This window comes from Terrapene carolina, unplaced genomic scaffold (assembly GCF_002925995.2).
Source record: "Terrapene carolina triunguis isolate 2854851 unplaced genomic scaffold, T_m_triunguis-2.0 Scaffold180, whole genome shotgun sequence".
NCBI classification, from domain to species: Eukaryota; Metazoa; Chordata; order Testudines; family Emydidae; genus Terrapene; species Terrapene triunguis.
The window spans coordinates 7,389,219-7,405,442 of NW_020664531.1; the positions used below are offsets into that span (position 1 = coordinate 7,389,219).

Consider the following 16,224-nt stretch of genomic DNA (forward strand, 5'->3'; position numbering starts at 1 on the left):
ATTACCTTATTACATGGGATACAGATATTATAAGTAAGATTAATACACACATCCCATAAAGCCTAAACACATTCTTATAACTCTAATATCTATTGTAATAGACATGCAAGCCAGACTGGTTTCCAGCTGTGCATTTGTCTGTGTTCCGTGAGGCTCAATGGCCTTGGCATGAGCTGGCACCTGGTCTGCCAGCATCACAGTGCAAACTCACCAATTGCGATGTTGGCCCAGAAGAGTCCTGAGCTGTTATTCCATTTCTGAAGAGAAAGGAAGGTGTGACGGGGTCAGGACTCACCACCGCAGGTGCCTCCCGCTGGTTACTCCGGGAATTAGCTCTTGTCAGCTGCTGAGCGCTCTCTGCGTGTGGTATCTCGCCTGTTGTCTGCTCTGCTGATTTGGGACCCACGTTGCTCCCCGACCGGCGGCGTCCTCTTCAGGACACTGCCCTCCAGCAGTGCCCGCTACTCCAGTCTCACCCCCTTCCGGAGTGTGTGTGTGTGTTTAACAGCAGTCCTTCGGCTTGCACCAGCTTCGGTGGCCAACCACAACCCCGAAGTCTAGCCCCTCATTTCAGGAGCAGGTTGCAGTCTGTCTCGGCCCCACTCCTCTGTGGCCAGATGCAGTGTAAGGGAGGGTAGGGGGTGACCCAGACCCACCCGCTACTCTGGGTCCTGACCCAGGGACCCTCTAGCAGCAGCCTCTCTCTGCCCTACTTTGCTCCCATCTTGTCCGCCTATCTTCCCTGGGCCATTTCCTCTTTGGCACCATGCATCTTCTCGACCCTTTTTAGCAGGGGCCACAGCCTGGCAGGTAACTGGGCCAGAGCTCCCCCAAGCCTGCCCAGCACTGCTAGGTCCAAAGTGCTACCTCCTTACCTCAGGAGCCAGTCCTCTTCCCTTGCTAGTCAGGGAGAGACTGCCTTCTACCTTGCTAGGCAGCCTTTATATAGGGCCCAGTCTGGCCCTGATTGGCTGCCTCTCCCTTTGCCCTGATTGGCTCTCCACAGGCCTTTGCTGATTGACTGCTGGCCTGTGCAGCCTCTCTGGCCTGTTCCAGCCCTTTTTCTCAGGGAGTGGGGCAGCCGCCCCACTGCAGAATGGTTCAGGTTTGGTTCCTCTAAACTTTCAGATTAAATCCTGAATTTGAAGTTCCCTGCATTCACCAATCATTAATATTTATGCACTTTGGACTCCAGCTTCTTTGTTTTCCGAAGAAATGCAAATAAAGTGTCTTCCAATTAATTCAATTGCTAATTTATTTGATCATCTATTTAATGTGATGAAAACTTCATGGACCAAATAATTGTAACTAAAATAACAGCTCCCCCCCTGCACTGGTATAAATCTTGATTGCTTTAGGCGGGTATTGTTTAGTAGTTTAATCTAGACGGTTGCCACTTAATTAAGGAAGGTTAAAATCCTGAATCAAAGAGAAGAAAATGAGTACAAAGATGTGCAATAATAAAGGTGGACTGATTAAAATTATGTTAGACAGACATTGTCAATGTTATAAACTCTACCATGTACAATGTGCTCCCTGGTAGAAATTTGCTTATTTCGGGCCCAGTGATAAGAACAGTTTTGATTGCAAGAAGAGGAAGTCTTTTTTTTTTTTTTTTTAAATGAACCCCGGTGAAGTGGGTCTACACAGAGTTTCTGTTCTACTGGCAAACCAGTAAACTGGTGATGAGTAGAGCCCTGTGTGGATACAAAATTTATATCTGGGGATATAAATCGGATATCCGTGGAGCCGCAGGGCTCTACCGGGAACCGCAGCAGTGAAAGCAGCAGCATGTCGGGCCACTGCTTGCAGGAGTCAGTGCCCCAGGTGGGCAGCTCCTTCGGAGTGGCTGTACCGCCCCCCCCCAGTCCTGCCCCTGGCCTCGCCACTGATGCGGGCACCAGGGTCACTGGCAGCTGTCCCTGGTTGCGCGAGCATGTGCAAGCTTAGGCCCTTCGTTGAACGTAGCTATTGTGCCTGCACTGCTTTGATAGGGCATCACTTTTGGAAAAGCCTAGTTCTAGTGAACCCTTTTAAAAATCTTTTGACAGAAAAACTCCGATTTTCTCCCTTTGCTGCCTACGAGCTCTCCCTGTCGTGGGTGGTTAACTTGACGGAGGATGTTTTCCTCTTTTCTTGCCTCATTTCTTCTGTCAGTGCAAACAGCATTCTTTGGGCAGGGCAAACAGCTCTTATAAAACTCATTTTCCTGCTTAACATTAAAATCAAATAAAAATGTGACAAATTAGCAAAGATGGGGTCCATCTATGGCCTTTTTTTGTTAGTTAAACTGATTTCAGACTTTTTTTTTTTTTTTTGGTTGTGTCCTTTTTCATATTACTCACCCAGTCCTCATGTGAGTAAATTCTAGTAATCTAGTCATCAAACTCAATGGGACTATTCACATGAGAGAAAATAGTGGAAAAGAAAAGTGTCCCTAATTCTGAAAAAAAGTCTAATTTTAAGATAAAATTTTGTCAGGACAAAAAGAATCAGTATGATCATGTGTGACCTGTCTTGCCACATCACATTGTACCTAGTAATTCCTGCTTCAAATCTGTCTTGCGGTTGGACTAGAATATGTTGGTACTCTTCAGAAACTTCTTCAGTACTGCTTTCCAGGCAGAGTTTGATACAAATTTCAAAGGAGCTTGGCACACACATCTTCCATGTGGGTACCTAAAGAATTGGCCAGATTATCAAAACCTTGGCTCTGAGTTCTTGGAAGTGTTTTGTCACTAAGGATCAGCATGATCTAGCGAACTGAACATGGGACTATCGCCCAAAAGCGCTTGAATTCTAATCCCAGCTATAGTGGTTTGCTGTGTGACCATAAAGTCGCTTGACTTTTCTGTGCCTCAGATTAGCCATCTACAAAACTGGAATAATATCTACCTACCTTACTCTGTTACTGGGAATCTTAAGCCACTGCTTTGCTGCTACTTAAAGAAATATATAGGATTGTGAATGTCAGTCCCAAACAGTCACAGCATTGATGTATGAATACCTGAGTTTCATGTCTAATGTTCCAACTGGCTTGCTGACAAACCTTTTTGCGGTATCTCCAGTATTGCCCTATTCACAGGTGACCAAAAAGTGATTACAGGATTATTGTTAGGATGAGTTAGTCAATATGTACAGAGTGATTTGAAATAGTATTATTAAGAAATAGAGGAATTTTCCCTGGGAAAATTAAAAAATATTTTGGTACAGAGGTCAGATTGACTTTCCATGAGGAAAAAGGATTGTCAGGCTTTGCAAGTTGTGAACTGTAATATATATAAATTAGTAATCTATCCTAACAATCACATCTTTGCATTTAATGGCTCATTTGCCTCAGTAAATTTTGCATCAGTGTAGCAACACTGGTATAGCTATCCTGGTGTAAAATTCCTGTTGACAGTGTAAAATGGGGCTTGCACCAGTATCATTTATTTGGTTTCAAGCTACACCAATGCAAAAATCCCTAATGTAGACCAGTCCAGAAATGCACACAATTGGGTAGTGGCTAATGCGTGTTTTGGGGTTTCCTGTCAAAATGTGCAGAGTACATTTTGCAGTCTCTATCGCAGATCACTAGATTGTGATAATTGGGCTTTGTTCATCCTGAAAGCAGCCTGACGGCTCTGCTTTTTTCTCCGACAAGTAAGTTGATACGGGTGATAATACTGAGTGGTTCTCTGACGTGTTCATCTATTTCTTTTGTCACTGCCAGATTCCCACAGAAGGCACACTGGAGCAGTTTGTATGCTCAGTCCTGTCCAACGTGTCCGAATTTAAAGCTAACAAAGAGGATAATGAAGGCGGCTGTATCCATGCATGGCTTGAGGCCAAAGTCTATCTTGTCCATTCTGTCAACAAGATCAAACTCTACATGCAGGTATGCTTTAATAGGACAGCTGATATGATACATATTTTGCTTATATACTGTTGGTCAATCATTAGCCCTTATTGAGCTAGACAATATTCAAAACCACAGGCTGACTGTGTTCTGTTTTTAAAAAATGGCATATTGCACAGTTAGCATTAGAGAGTCCTTACAATGGAAATATAATGGAAACCTTGTTTATCCAGCCAATTGTTAATCAAAACTCCTCATTAACTGAAGCTCAGGCATGAAACCTGACAGAACATAGACAGTGAAATTCACTCCTGTGTAGAGGGCCAGTAGAAGGACCATGCACCTACTCCCCTTTAAGCCCTAATTTGAGAATTTAAGTGGTGCATAGGCTTTGTGCTGTCTACTTGCACAGAGGTGAATTTCACCCACAATACCTTGCCTCCCTACTTAGACATGGATTTGGATTTCAGAGAGTGTTGGATAAAACTGGAAGCAGAACACAGGGCTGTAGTTCTAGATCTCCACTGTGCCACCTAAAAGTTCTCCTGTTATAGAGTGGCTTGAAAAGCAAGATCCAGCTAGGTCTGTGATGCCATGAATGTATAATCACCTGTAGAAGGGAGGCTAAAGGTTTCAAATATATTGCCAGTGAAGTAAAGTTAAGGAATCCATAATTTAAAGAAGGATCCTACCTTGCTGTCTTAGTTTTTGCTGTTTTTCTTCAATTAAAATGTTCATTCTTGGGATAAAGGTTATTTGTATGGAGTCACAGAAGTGCAGGACAGGTTACTATAAAAACAACCACTGTCTCTGCTCTGACAAGTTTACACTCTAATCTGAGGACAGCACAGCTGAGCTTGGGTGTAATTTTCATCAATATTTTGTGCACTTCAGCAGCTTTCCTGATTTAAAAAAACACTGTAATAATAGTACTTACTCTTAGCACATTTCATCAGCAGATCTCAAAGCACTTTGCAAAGGAGGTCAGTATCACTATCCTCATTTTACGGATGGGGAAACTGAGGCACATAAGGGGGAAGTGACTTGCCAAGGTCACTCAGCAGGCCAGTGGCAGAGCAGAGAATAGAACCCAAGTCTCCTGAGTCCAGTCCATTGCTCTATCCTCTAGACCACACTGCCTTTCTGTAAAATACTGTTATATAAGGGTCAGTATTTACCATATTTAACTTCAATATCAGTGATAATCTCAGATATTATTGTATGCTAACAGTTGGCAAATGTTGACATTTTAGTGGTGACCACTTGAAGTACTGTACACTCTGGGCCAGATTTTGGACCTGCTTCCATCCCCTAAGGGGGCAGCCCTTGATGTAAAAGCTGACCTGAGCAGCATAAAGCTGATATAGCTGCTATTTAGTCTACTCTCTTGAGCCTAAGGGGCAAGTTGGGAAGTAGGAAGGGAAGAGCAGTTGCTAGTGAATCACTGTAACTAGCAGAATGTAGAGCAGCTGAGTCAGACCAAGGTGTTTGGGCCCTCTGTATGTAAAAGCAAGTAAAATAACTGAAAACGTTGTATTCGCATTGCCAAGTTGGCATCCATGCTGACTGTACTTAACATTAGCCTTCATGAAGCCAGTCCCTTCTGAGTGAAGATGAATCATTAGAGAAAACTGTCATTGTATGTTGTAACTCAAGAGGAAGAAAATCTGATTTTGGTTTGGTTTGTGAAGAACGTTTGTGTTTTGCATAATGGACTGGGCCGTCCCTAGGGGGATGCGTGGCCCGGGGCGGAAGTGATGGATTTGTCTTCCGGGACCGACAGCACCGGCCAATCGCGCTGTCCCACTGGGCACCCCAAAGCACGGGGCCCAAGTGGTCTCCCCGATTCGCCCTACCCAAGGGATGGCTCTGATAATGGAGAGGAGCTTCCATCCTGTAATAAATGAAAGTTTGTTTCTCCTTTAACATGCTAGATATTTCAGCAGTGGTTAAGCAGTAACGAGCCTCAAAAATTCCTTTTTGAACTTGGAAGAAGCATGGCTGATCTTGTGTCTCAATATCCAGAGGACAGTGAGGCCTGGAAAATTATTTCAGCAATAAATATCCTGATCCAACATGTGAATGAGAAATTGGAACCAAACTTTGCAGAAAGACATCGTGAATCTCAGGATGTGTAAGTTTATGCATCTCCATTTTCAATATTCACAGGGCTCTATTGATTTTACTTGAAGGACAAGAATGTCAGCTGTGATAATCAGAGTGTACAATTTTAGTAAAGCTTTTGCTCTTACACAAACTCCTCTTTGAGCAGTTTATTATTAAAACTAATATTGTAAACAAGGCGGAAAATAATATTAATTTGGGAAAAGAGGGTGGAACAGAAAATGTCTCAGTGAATTTATGCAGAGGTTGACTAAAATAATAGAAATGTAGGGCTGGAAGGGACCTCGAGGTCATCTAGTCTCTCTGCCCCCAATGCTGGACTTAAGTATACCTTGACCATCCCTGACAGATGTTTGTCAAACCTCAATAGGGTGAAAATGCTACTGATACTTTAATGATTTTATTTGTAAAACATCACTGGTGTTACAGACAACTACCGTAAAATTGACAAATCCCTGTCCTAGGGAATTTAGGACCTGATTTTGTAAGCTAAGGGCCAAATCCTGAGAGCTGTTGAGCACCTGCAACTCCCACTGACATTAGGGAGAATTGTGGGTGTTCAGTACTGGACAGTAATAGAAAAGGGTGGTGGAAGGGATATGGGGCAAAGAGGTTGGGAGAGGGAGGCCAAAGGGATACAGTGATAGGCTGGAAGAAGATATAGGAGGGATATCCTGGAAAGAAGAGAGGGTTGGAGGACAGGATAAGGAGTATGGTTTCCCATTGTGTGATATCCTTATTCTTTCTGAAGAAATTGGCAAGACCCTGTCAGAGAGCTAAAGGGAGTGGGATGGTGGAATAGGTTCGAGGAAGGCAAAGTGTCAGAGAATTGTAAGCATATGATTTAATCCGAAGAGGTGTAGAGCTGTTTAGCAAGAAAGACAGCAGAGCTTAAGAGTTGTTGTGGAAGTCCATAGAGGCCCAGAACAGACTGGGTATTCAGATTGGTAAGGGTATGAAAATTGGAGGGAAGGAATGAAGAGTAGAGGGAGATGTACCTAGGGCAGGTATATCAGGGGCTGAGACTACAGTGGTGGCCAGAACACTGACAGACTGGATATTGTGGAAGGATTGTCTATTAGGTCTGGGGGAGCGAGAGATACTGAAACGTATTTTAAAGTTTAGTTTGATAATAAAGAGATGTTTTAAACCCTTCATCACATGGGTAAAAACCCTCCCCATTCATTTCATATTACTTCAAATCTCCTGGCTGCCAAACTGCTTTTGCTCACTACTGCTGCCAGCCACTTTAGTGTTACCCATCTTCTCTCTCCTGGCTGTGGCTGTGGTCACTTGTGTCCCAGGGTTGCTCTTTCACTTACATTCAGCATTGATTTGGATGGAGCTGCATTTGCTGTTGATCAGCCTCATGTTACATATCTGAGTCCTCTGTGTATACACAGGCACCAGCAGTTAGTGCAGCAAGACAAGAGAGCAGTGGTAGTTAGCCTGGGTTGCAGGACTGCAGGGTTTAGCCCATGGTGACTCCAGGCACTGCAACTGCTGCCAAATATATGGTGAATCCTCCAGGCCATCACCAAATGACTCTTCCATATTCTGCAAATGGTGTGTTCTAATTATTAAATGTAAATATGTATAGGCTAATACTTGTAAGTCTGCAATAGTAAACTGTTTATTCAAATGAAAAGTTTTATTTGGGATTAGAGAGATATTGTTTTCTTAAACTCAGAGGTGGCATTGTGTTTTAGTTCTGCAGCAAACCACATTGAATTGTGTTAATCAAAGCATGAATCTACTAAATACTCCCCCCCCATCCTTCTGTCCACCAAAATAAATGCCAATATTTACCCAGAAAAATTAAGGGTTTTTTTGCATAGATTTTCACCTGTTTTTGTTGTTGTAGTAATAAACACCGCTAAATTCCCGGGAAAAATTAAATAAACTAAAAACTGAAAATGAAGGGCCCTATGAGTGAGGAATTGCTGTGTGCCTAACATTAGTACCACTATTTGAAGTATTTCGTTAGGAAAGGAATTTTATGTGTGTGTCTGTGTACAGATTAAACCAAATTGTTTAATTTTATTCTCTCATGAAATGGCTTCATTACTCAAAATCAGGGGAAGTCAATAAGCAGGCCGCCAGACACTTTTGAATGGACTGTGAAATCTTTTTATTTACTTATTATTATTGTGGAGTGAAAAATGTTTCTCTGGAGTCCAGATCTTGACTATACCTTGACCAAGAAATTTGGACCTTCACAAAAAATAATTGGACTTCCCCTGCTCTAAATTAAGAGAAGGAGGGTAATCTGAGAGAGAGAGAGAGAGAGAATGGTCCAGTACTTAGTTTGCTGGCCTGACACTTGAGAGATGTGGATTCAAGTCCCCATTCCACCCCAGATTTATTTTGTGACCTGGGACAATTCCCTTGGTCCCTTAGTGCCTTAGTTCTCTATCTGTAAAATGGGGGCTAATAGTACTTCCCTACTTAATAGAGAGGTTGTGAGGTGCTCAATACTAAGGTAATGGGGGACTCCAAACAGAACACACTCTCAACTCAATACCTGGCCCCCAGGCTTCACGGCAACCACTGCTAGGGGGCTCTGGCACTCCAGCTTTGCTCCCCTCGACTGCAGCCGTTGGGTTGCTCCTTGTTCCAGGGACCCATGAGTTAGCTCCACTCCAGCATAGCTTTGCTCCCCAGGGCTCTGCCTGTCCCCAGCTGCAGAGTAGCAGCCCTTTATAGGCCCAGGTGTAGCCCAGCCTCTTTAGCTAACTGGATTAGGCTCACATACTCCAGTCCAGGGCAGCTTGGCTCAGTCTACACAGAGACCAGCTACCTTGTGACAAGGCCATTTAAGAACCCTGGGAGAGACTCATTTTTTTTTCTTTCTCTCTTGAACTGAAAGGTAAATTCCAAAAGTGCAAAACTTTTTCTTTTCCTCCCTTAAAGTTGCTGAGACTTATGGATTTGCTAAAACACCACAGAATGTATCATTCTGTAGCCTGAATGGGATCATGAGGCAAAGGAATTCATTCTGACATTCACCATCTAAAGCTGCAATTAACTTGAATATTCATGTTAGCATTTCAATGAATCTTCAAGCACTGATTTTGTTTTATTTGGGTGTCTTTAGAGGTGTGGTGAGGGTTGTTTTTTTAGTTGTTAATTTTTATCTCAGAGCCATTATATACTCTCAAACTATTAAGAATCCGAAATTGAACCCCCCTGCTGAAAAAAGAAAATGCATGAAATCCAAAGAGTGCACCTAAAAACAGATTTAGCAAAACACTTAGGCAATTCCTGAAGACTCCTTAAAATTAATGATACTGAAGCATGTGCTTAAGTGCTTTGCTGAACTGAGGCCTGGATCTTTAAAACTATATCCGATAACATATGCAAGTACAAATACCAGCAAACACAAACAAGTAATCTTATTCAAACAAGTAGTTCCATAGACTCACGTGAGAGATTATTCATGCACATAAGTGTATGAGGATCAGGCTCTAAATCTCTTGTTATAATTATGCACGTTTAAGAATAAAAGGAATAATACTTATTCTGAGATTCTTGAGTAGTGCATGCAACACTGCAAATACTTAATATTTTAATATACATATATTATTTCCTATTTTTCCAGTCCAATAGAATTATCCTATTAGCAATCAGTCACTGGGCTAGTTGAAATCCACCTTGGTGCTTTAGGGATGCCTACAATTCTCAAAACATCAGCCCGCATGTGAACAGAAGCTTGCAGCTCTGTAAAGAATTGATTGCTCATTCATTTCAAGAGTTCTAATTCATGGCACAAGCTAAAATACAACCCTGCTAAGTTACCAGTGACAAACAGATGCTTTAGGAACCTGGTTTCCCCATCTGTAAAATGGGAGCAATACTGCTTTCCGCAGGCAAAATTTAAAAAGATACTATACAGGAGTTAATGTGTCTGCAGCCATAGAAAGGTAGGTAAATAAGTAGTGGTACCCAGATTTTATGGATTAGGGAAACTGAGGCTCAGAAGGCTAAATTTGCCTGAGGGGCACTATGGTGTTTAGATAAAGCACAAGATGAGGAATGAAGAGAGAGATATTGTAGTTCTGCATCTGACATTGTTGGTGTGTGAACATGGCTAACTTAAATCTGCACCACACTTTCCCTTCTTATAAATTGGAGATACTGATATTTACCTACTTCATCACTAAATTGTTTGAGTGGCATATAAAGCCATTTGATAGAACTGGGGATAGAACTTGGAAGGTACCAACCATAATCCCCTTTGGGGAGCTGCCACCACTGCCTCTTGAAGATCCCCATGTGCAGAAGTGTTTCATTTAAAATACCATGAACACCCATGTAGTAAAATATATCTTGTGGAAAATGTCATCCCCTGAATGTTCTGAAAGGGAGGAAGGAAGGCTTTGGGATTAAACCTGCTGTAATGGTAACACCTCTACTCTTTAATAAATGTGAAAAGTAATTTAAACCCATATGACACGTCTGTTAATACATCCCAGAATTATATTTGTGTTTTTTGCAACTGCATCAGATTGTTGGCTCATATAAAATTTGTGATCCACTATAATCCCCAGATCTTTTTCATCAGTACTTCTGCTCCATTTTGTTGTTCATCAGTACTCCATTTTGTTGTTGTGCATTTGATTTCCTTTCTAAGTGTAGTACTTTACCCTTGTCTTTATTGAATTTCATCTGATTGATCTCAGACCAAGTCTCCAATGTGTCAAGCTTTTTTGAATTCTAATCCTATCTTCCACAGTACTTGCAACCCCTCCCAGCTTAGGGTCACCTGAAAATTTTATTAGCTTACTCTCCATCCTATTATCCAAGTCATTAATGAAAATACTGAATAGTGCCTGACCCGGGCCAGAGCCCTGCTGGGCTTCCCAAGGTAAGTCCTCCAAGTTTGACAGTGAACCACTGACAGTTACTCTTTGAGTACTGTCTTTCAAATAGCTGTGCACCCACCTTATAGTTTCATTTAGACCACATTTCCCTAGATTTTTATGGAACTGTGTCCAAAGCCTTACTAAAATCAAGATGTATCATATCTGCAAACACAATACATGATATGAAGATGAATACACTACAAAAATAAAGTCCTTCTGCAGTACTGCATCCTTCTTGGTGTCATGTTGAACTTTCCATTCTATTTTTATAATTCTTTTTGCCTACAGAACCCTGTATCTGGAGAAACTGCAGAAGTTGCCTCAATGGCCTGTTATGAAGAGACTGCTTCTCATAGATGGAGCTATAAGGAATGTAATAATCCAAAATTTATATTTCACTAAAGGTAAATCTGCACTGTAGTTACTTTTCATCAGCTCTCAAATGGCGGCCCTGGCATTTATCAATAGCATTCCATATCTAGCAAAGCATTCAGACTGTGTAATACATTCCACGCTAATATATTTCCAGTGTCTCTAGAGCTTTTCAAACTTCATTCCTCTTAATGATAAAGCACAGTATGTATGTATATATATACACACACATTTTCATTCTACAAGTTTAGCAAACAAGTAACTGTATAGCTCTATCAGTAGTCTGCTTTCATCCTGATGAACACATGCCTATGTAGTACTATATGTTCTATTTTTCAAAGATTGAATTCATGAAGATGTGAATAATTGTAATTTTATAAAATATGTTTTGTCTCCTACAAAAGTGGATCTGAACAAGATCTCCAGATCTGAACAACCCTGTATTTGATCGTAATTTTGTGTTTTGATCTGGATCCTGGTCCAAGGTCTGTGGCTGGGTCTCTGCCTGTGTAGCTGTACCAAAACCTTGGATATGAACACATATGGGGAGTTTAGATCTGGATTTGGCTCTGATCTTTGTGGCTCAGGCCCGTCCCTATTGTTTTATAAGTCTTTTCCCTGTCAGTGGGCTATATCTGATAACTGTTTCTTACTGCCCATACTGCCCACGTGCGAACATTTCAAATTTAGAGTATTTCTTTATGATTGTAAATAGCTATGTCAGATTTTTTTGTATTTTCAGATGACTCTACATTAGTCAGTTTTAAGTGCTACATTAATTAATCAACTTTCAGAGTCTTTGAAGTGCAGTTCTACTCTGAAAAATGACTGTAAAAATATATAATTATATTGTCTCGATGACTTCCAAATCACATATGCTCAGTTTACATATAAAAGTGTTTGCAAAATCAAACAAGGCTCCCAGAGTCAAGAGTTTCCTTCTTGTGCACTATTATCAGATATAAAGGTTTTACAGGTCACATTATGCCCTCAGTGATAATAGTGGCTATTTCTTCAAATTATAGCATCAGGGATATCTCTATTACTGTTACCATTACTGGGTTTGTAGCTGATGGGCCTGTAATTGAAATTCAGTACACTGCTCTCTTGCTCACGCACAAGAAAAAAGTATAATCCAAGTCAGCTTAGCTCTGTTGGCTCTGTGGGGGGAAAAAAGCAGTGAAAATGTATTTTAGCCACTAAAGACAGGCAACGTGACTCTGAGCACACAACAGGGAGCAGACCTGGCGAGGAAAAAAATGCTTTCTTTACATAATCACTTTTCAAAGTAGAAGCACAATTTTAAGACACAAAATTTAATTCAGAATCAGGCACTTTATATTTCTAAATTCAGTTACACCACTATCAATCAGGATAACTCCACTGAAGTCAGTGGAGGGAAACCAGTGTAAAACTGATGTATTGTAAGTAATATCAGGATTAGGCCCATAAACTAATTTAAAACAACTGCTAATTGGCTTTTGCAAGCTGTGAATATAAATTCTTTAGGACAGGAACAGTCTTTTTTTGTTCTGTATTGTACACCCAGCACAATAGGGTCCTTGTCCTGGGTTATGAGTTCAATCCTTGAGGGGACCATTTAGGGATCTGGGGCAAAAATCTGTCTGGAGATTGGTCCTGCTTTGAGCAGGGGGTTGGACTAGATGACCTCCTGAGTTCCCTTCCAACCCTGATATTCTATGTCTATGTCATAGTTGACTCAGGTTCGTAGGCGCTATGATAATAAAAACAACGGATAGTTGTAGTAATAGTCCTGACTGACTTGTGAACCCCAAGCCTCCAAGAAATTCAGGGTCATGCCTGTAGTCTTTTTTTTTCAGGTGCATTAATTTGAAATATTTTAGACCAGATCCCGATGTAAATTGGTGTAGCTGCGCTGATATTGATAGAGCTATGTTGTTTATACCATCTGAGGATTTGGAGAATTAACTTCTCTAAGGTGTAGGAAAGGCTGTCACTTCTTTGAGAAGAACACATGTAAGGGCACAGCTCTAAGAGGTGCTTAGGGAACTAATATTTCATGAAAGCTTGGTGGCTAAATGCCCATCAGTAATGCATCTTCCCCTGTACGCAATATTCATAATCAAAGAAGTTGTCAGACAGCCCAATGCTCCTCTTGCACCAGTATAAATCACCGGGAACTCTATTTAAGTCAGTGGAGCTGTACCAATGTAACTTGTGTCAGAGAAGAGAACTGCAGGGAATGGAATCTGAATGCAACTGCTTTTTGTGGCCTACTGCACTGTGTAATATGGACATTCCGGTCCCAGTTTTTGGCTGTATTGGGGTCACTTTGTAAAGCTCCAGTAGTATAAAGAAGTCTGGAAGCCAGAGCAGCTGGCCCCAGGAGGGTCACTGAATGTTGGAGGACCCTTGGGTAGTACAGATCCTGTGTTGCAGCTAGCATAGAGGCTTGGGAGCTTCGCCACCCTAGCAGGCATTGCACAATGTCTCCGAGAGCTCCAGGAGAGCATGTCATAGAGGTGCTGGGTATGTGTTCCAGCCACACATAGGCAGCAGTGCTGGCTGGATTTAAGACACACAGGAAGCAGAGCGTTGGACTCATTCCCTCCCAAAATGCTTCGTGTGGATGCTAACCAAGAGTCCTTTCTTTCTGTGAGTGCAAAGAGTGCAGTTGTATACACCTTCTGCAAAGGCTTCTTGTGCTTTCCCTATCAATACACATAACTGGGCCCTACATAGGGGTATTATACTTACATTATTACATTAATAGGGGTATTACAATTTCATTATGCCATGTTTCATTCATATTCCAGAAGGTAAGTTTGTCTCTTTTATAGCACATCAAAGAACTGCACATTCTGAGACACAGGGATAAATATTTCCTTTTCCTGAAAAAAATGTATACATGTCTTACAGAAATTGTACATAATCTGGAAAAAATTAAACCCTTTATTAAAAGAGATGGGCTCATGCATCTAGACATTGAAACACTCGTTTTGGAGTTAAAACAGGTAAGTCATTACTTATTCATAGTCTTTAAACAATGTGCATACAATCCACAGGTTAAAAATGGTTCCTTTTTGTTCCTGGTATAGATCGTGCTTGCTAAAATAAGTGGTTCACCATTCTGTTTGTTGGCCTTAGTTTATTTTTATTTTAGATGTTATAGTCATGGAGTGGTATGGCTAGGGTTGAATTAAATCAACCTCGTTACACTTATTTCATTTTCACAGGACTTGTGTTAATTGCGTTTTAGATCTTGATGAGTAACATGTCCTGTACATGCCAGGATCTGCTCACCATGTTTGAGAAGGCTGTTCAGCTTCCACAGGACTTAAAAGTCAGAGACATTTTAGCGGGGTTCCTGTGCCACCACAACTATCCAAATGAGACTTTCAAATTAAGCAACCAAATCCAGTCAGTAAAGGAGTCTGTAAGTATTTATGAATATCTTTTTCTTCTTTTTTTAATTTAAGACCTGAAGTGCATCCTCGGTTTACTTCGTTTTGTACTGTCAGAATGGCTTGGGGTAGGAAAGTACTTTCAATAAATTAAACTATTTATAATATTATTGTGGTAATACACATACAACCCCTGTGTGTATCTTGTGTGCCTGGGACAATTTGGATGAGCCACCTTGCCAGGACATCCAGAAGGAGAACAGACTGAGGACCTGATTCTCATCTCTCAATCTCACCTACACCTATATAAACTGGGAATAGTTCTACTGAAGTCAATGAAGATACATTAGTGTACGAGACAGGGCCCAAGTCTCAAAAAAGCATCTTCCCCTTTAATAGCTTACTGGTTACAAACTATTGCTTTCTTTATTTTCAAAGGTCCTACTTTTGCAGAAAGTACTTCGTGGAGAACAGAGCCTGCCAGATTCAGTAATGGAAGAATATTTGGGATGGCAAGAAATAGAACAGCAGCTCACTGAAAATAGTGCTGCTTACTGTAAAATTAATCAGTTGCTGAGCACAAAGACTCTATCTGGGGAGGATGTCTACTTCCGCTCTTGTCAGGAGCAGCTACTCCACTCATTGTAATCACTCATACTTTTTTTTTTTTTATATATACAAAGGGCCTGATTGTATTCTCTCTCCCATTAATCTAAATTGGGGAGAAACTCCGTTGACCTCAGTGGAGTTACACCAATGTGGAATCAGTGTAAATTAGATCAGAATCCAGCCCTGTATCAAAAAAACTTGCTTAAATATGAAGTGATTTTATATTTCCTCTCAAAAGTTAAATCTAGGCCTAACATTGTTAAAATACAGTTACATGTATACTACATGGATACTGAAAGGTATTTTCTTAGAGCATAGTCCTACAAATACTTAAGAATGTAACATCCCATCCATTGATGGGATTACACTTGTGCATGAAGATACTCCTGTGCATAAGTATTTGCAGCATCAAACTGTTCTATAGAGAAGCTTGGTTTATTTTTTAAGTCTCCATTAGGCCCAAACCTAATTCCATTGACGTCACTGCCAGAAAGCCCATTGATTTAAATGGCAGCAGGAACAAGCCCATTGTTTGTACTAGCCTTTAGATATTAGATAATTTATTACTGTCTCATTTTTGTCCTTTTCCATTTGTCAGAAAATTGATTTTTCTCCCCCTACATGTTTCTAAATGAATTAGAAATTGACTGGGGTGTTTTGTTTGCTTCTCTCATTTGAGCACCAGCCTCACAGATAATTACAGCATGACCCTGGCAATAGAGCGTAACGAAGAGAGAGAGAGGACCCATATGCCACCTCAGTTGGCTCTACAAAGTGCTGTTTTTATGCAGGACACACAGGGATGTTGGCTATAGTTTCTCTTTTTTTAATGACAAAGTGGTGGATGATTAATACAAAGTAGGTATTTATAATCGGGAAGATGCACTTCCTTCCCAGATTGGAACAGTTTTAGACTGCCACATTTTGAGATAAACTAGTTGTTAGTATTTCTTGAATTCATTGTGCTTTTTCCATCCGATCAACAACTTGTGTGGCACTAAGGACCAGCCTCCCAGTTCTGCTCACA

At 41.0% G+C, this 16,224-nt stretch overlaps 1 protein-coding gene across 1 annotated transcript in view; it reads left to right on the forward strand.

Moving 5' to 3' along the window:
- LOC113407020 (ATP-binding cassette sub-family A member 13-like) overlaps positions 1 to 16,224 on the forward strand; it is a 289,939-nt gene that overhangs the window by 45,011 nt on the left and 228,704 nt on the right. The window contains exons 9-14 of the mRNA XM_026654099.1: positions 3,716 to 3,880; positions 5,776 to 5,975; positions 11,119 to 11,234; positions 14,104 to 14,198; positions 14,444 to 14,620; positions 15,027 to 15,232. Of these exons, the coding sequence (XP_026509884.1) occupies positions 3,716 to 3,880; positions 5,776 to 5,975; positions 11,119 to 11,234; positions 14,104 to 14,198; positions 14,444 to 14,620; positions 15,027 to 15,232 (959 nt within the window). The remainder of the gene's footprint in view (positions 1 to 3,715; positions 3,881 to 5,775; positions 5,976 to 11,118; positions 11,235 to 14,103; positions 14,199 to 14,443; positions 14,621 to 15,026; positions 15,233 to 16,224) is intronic.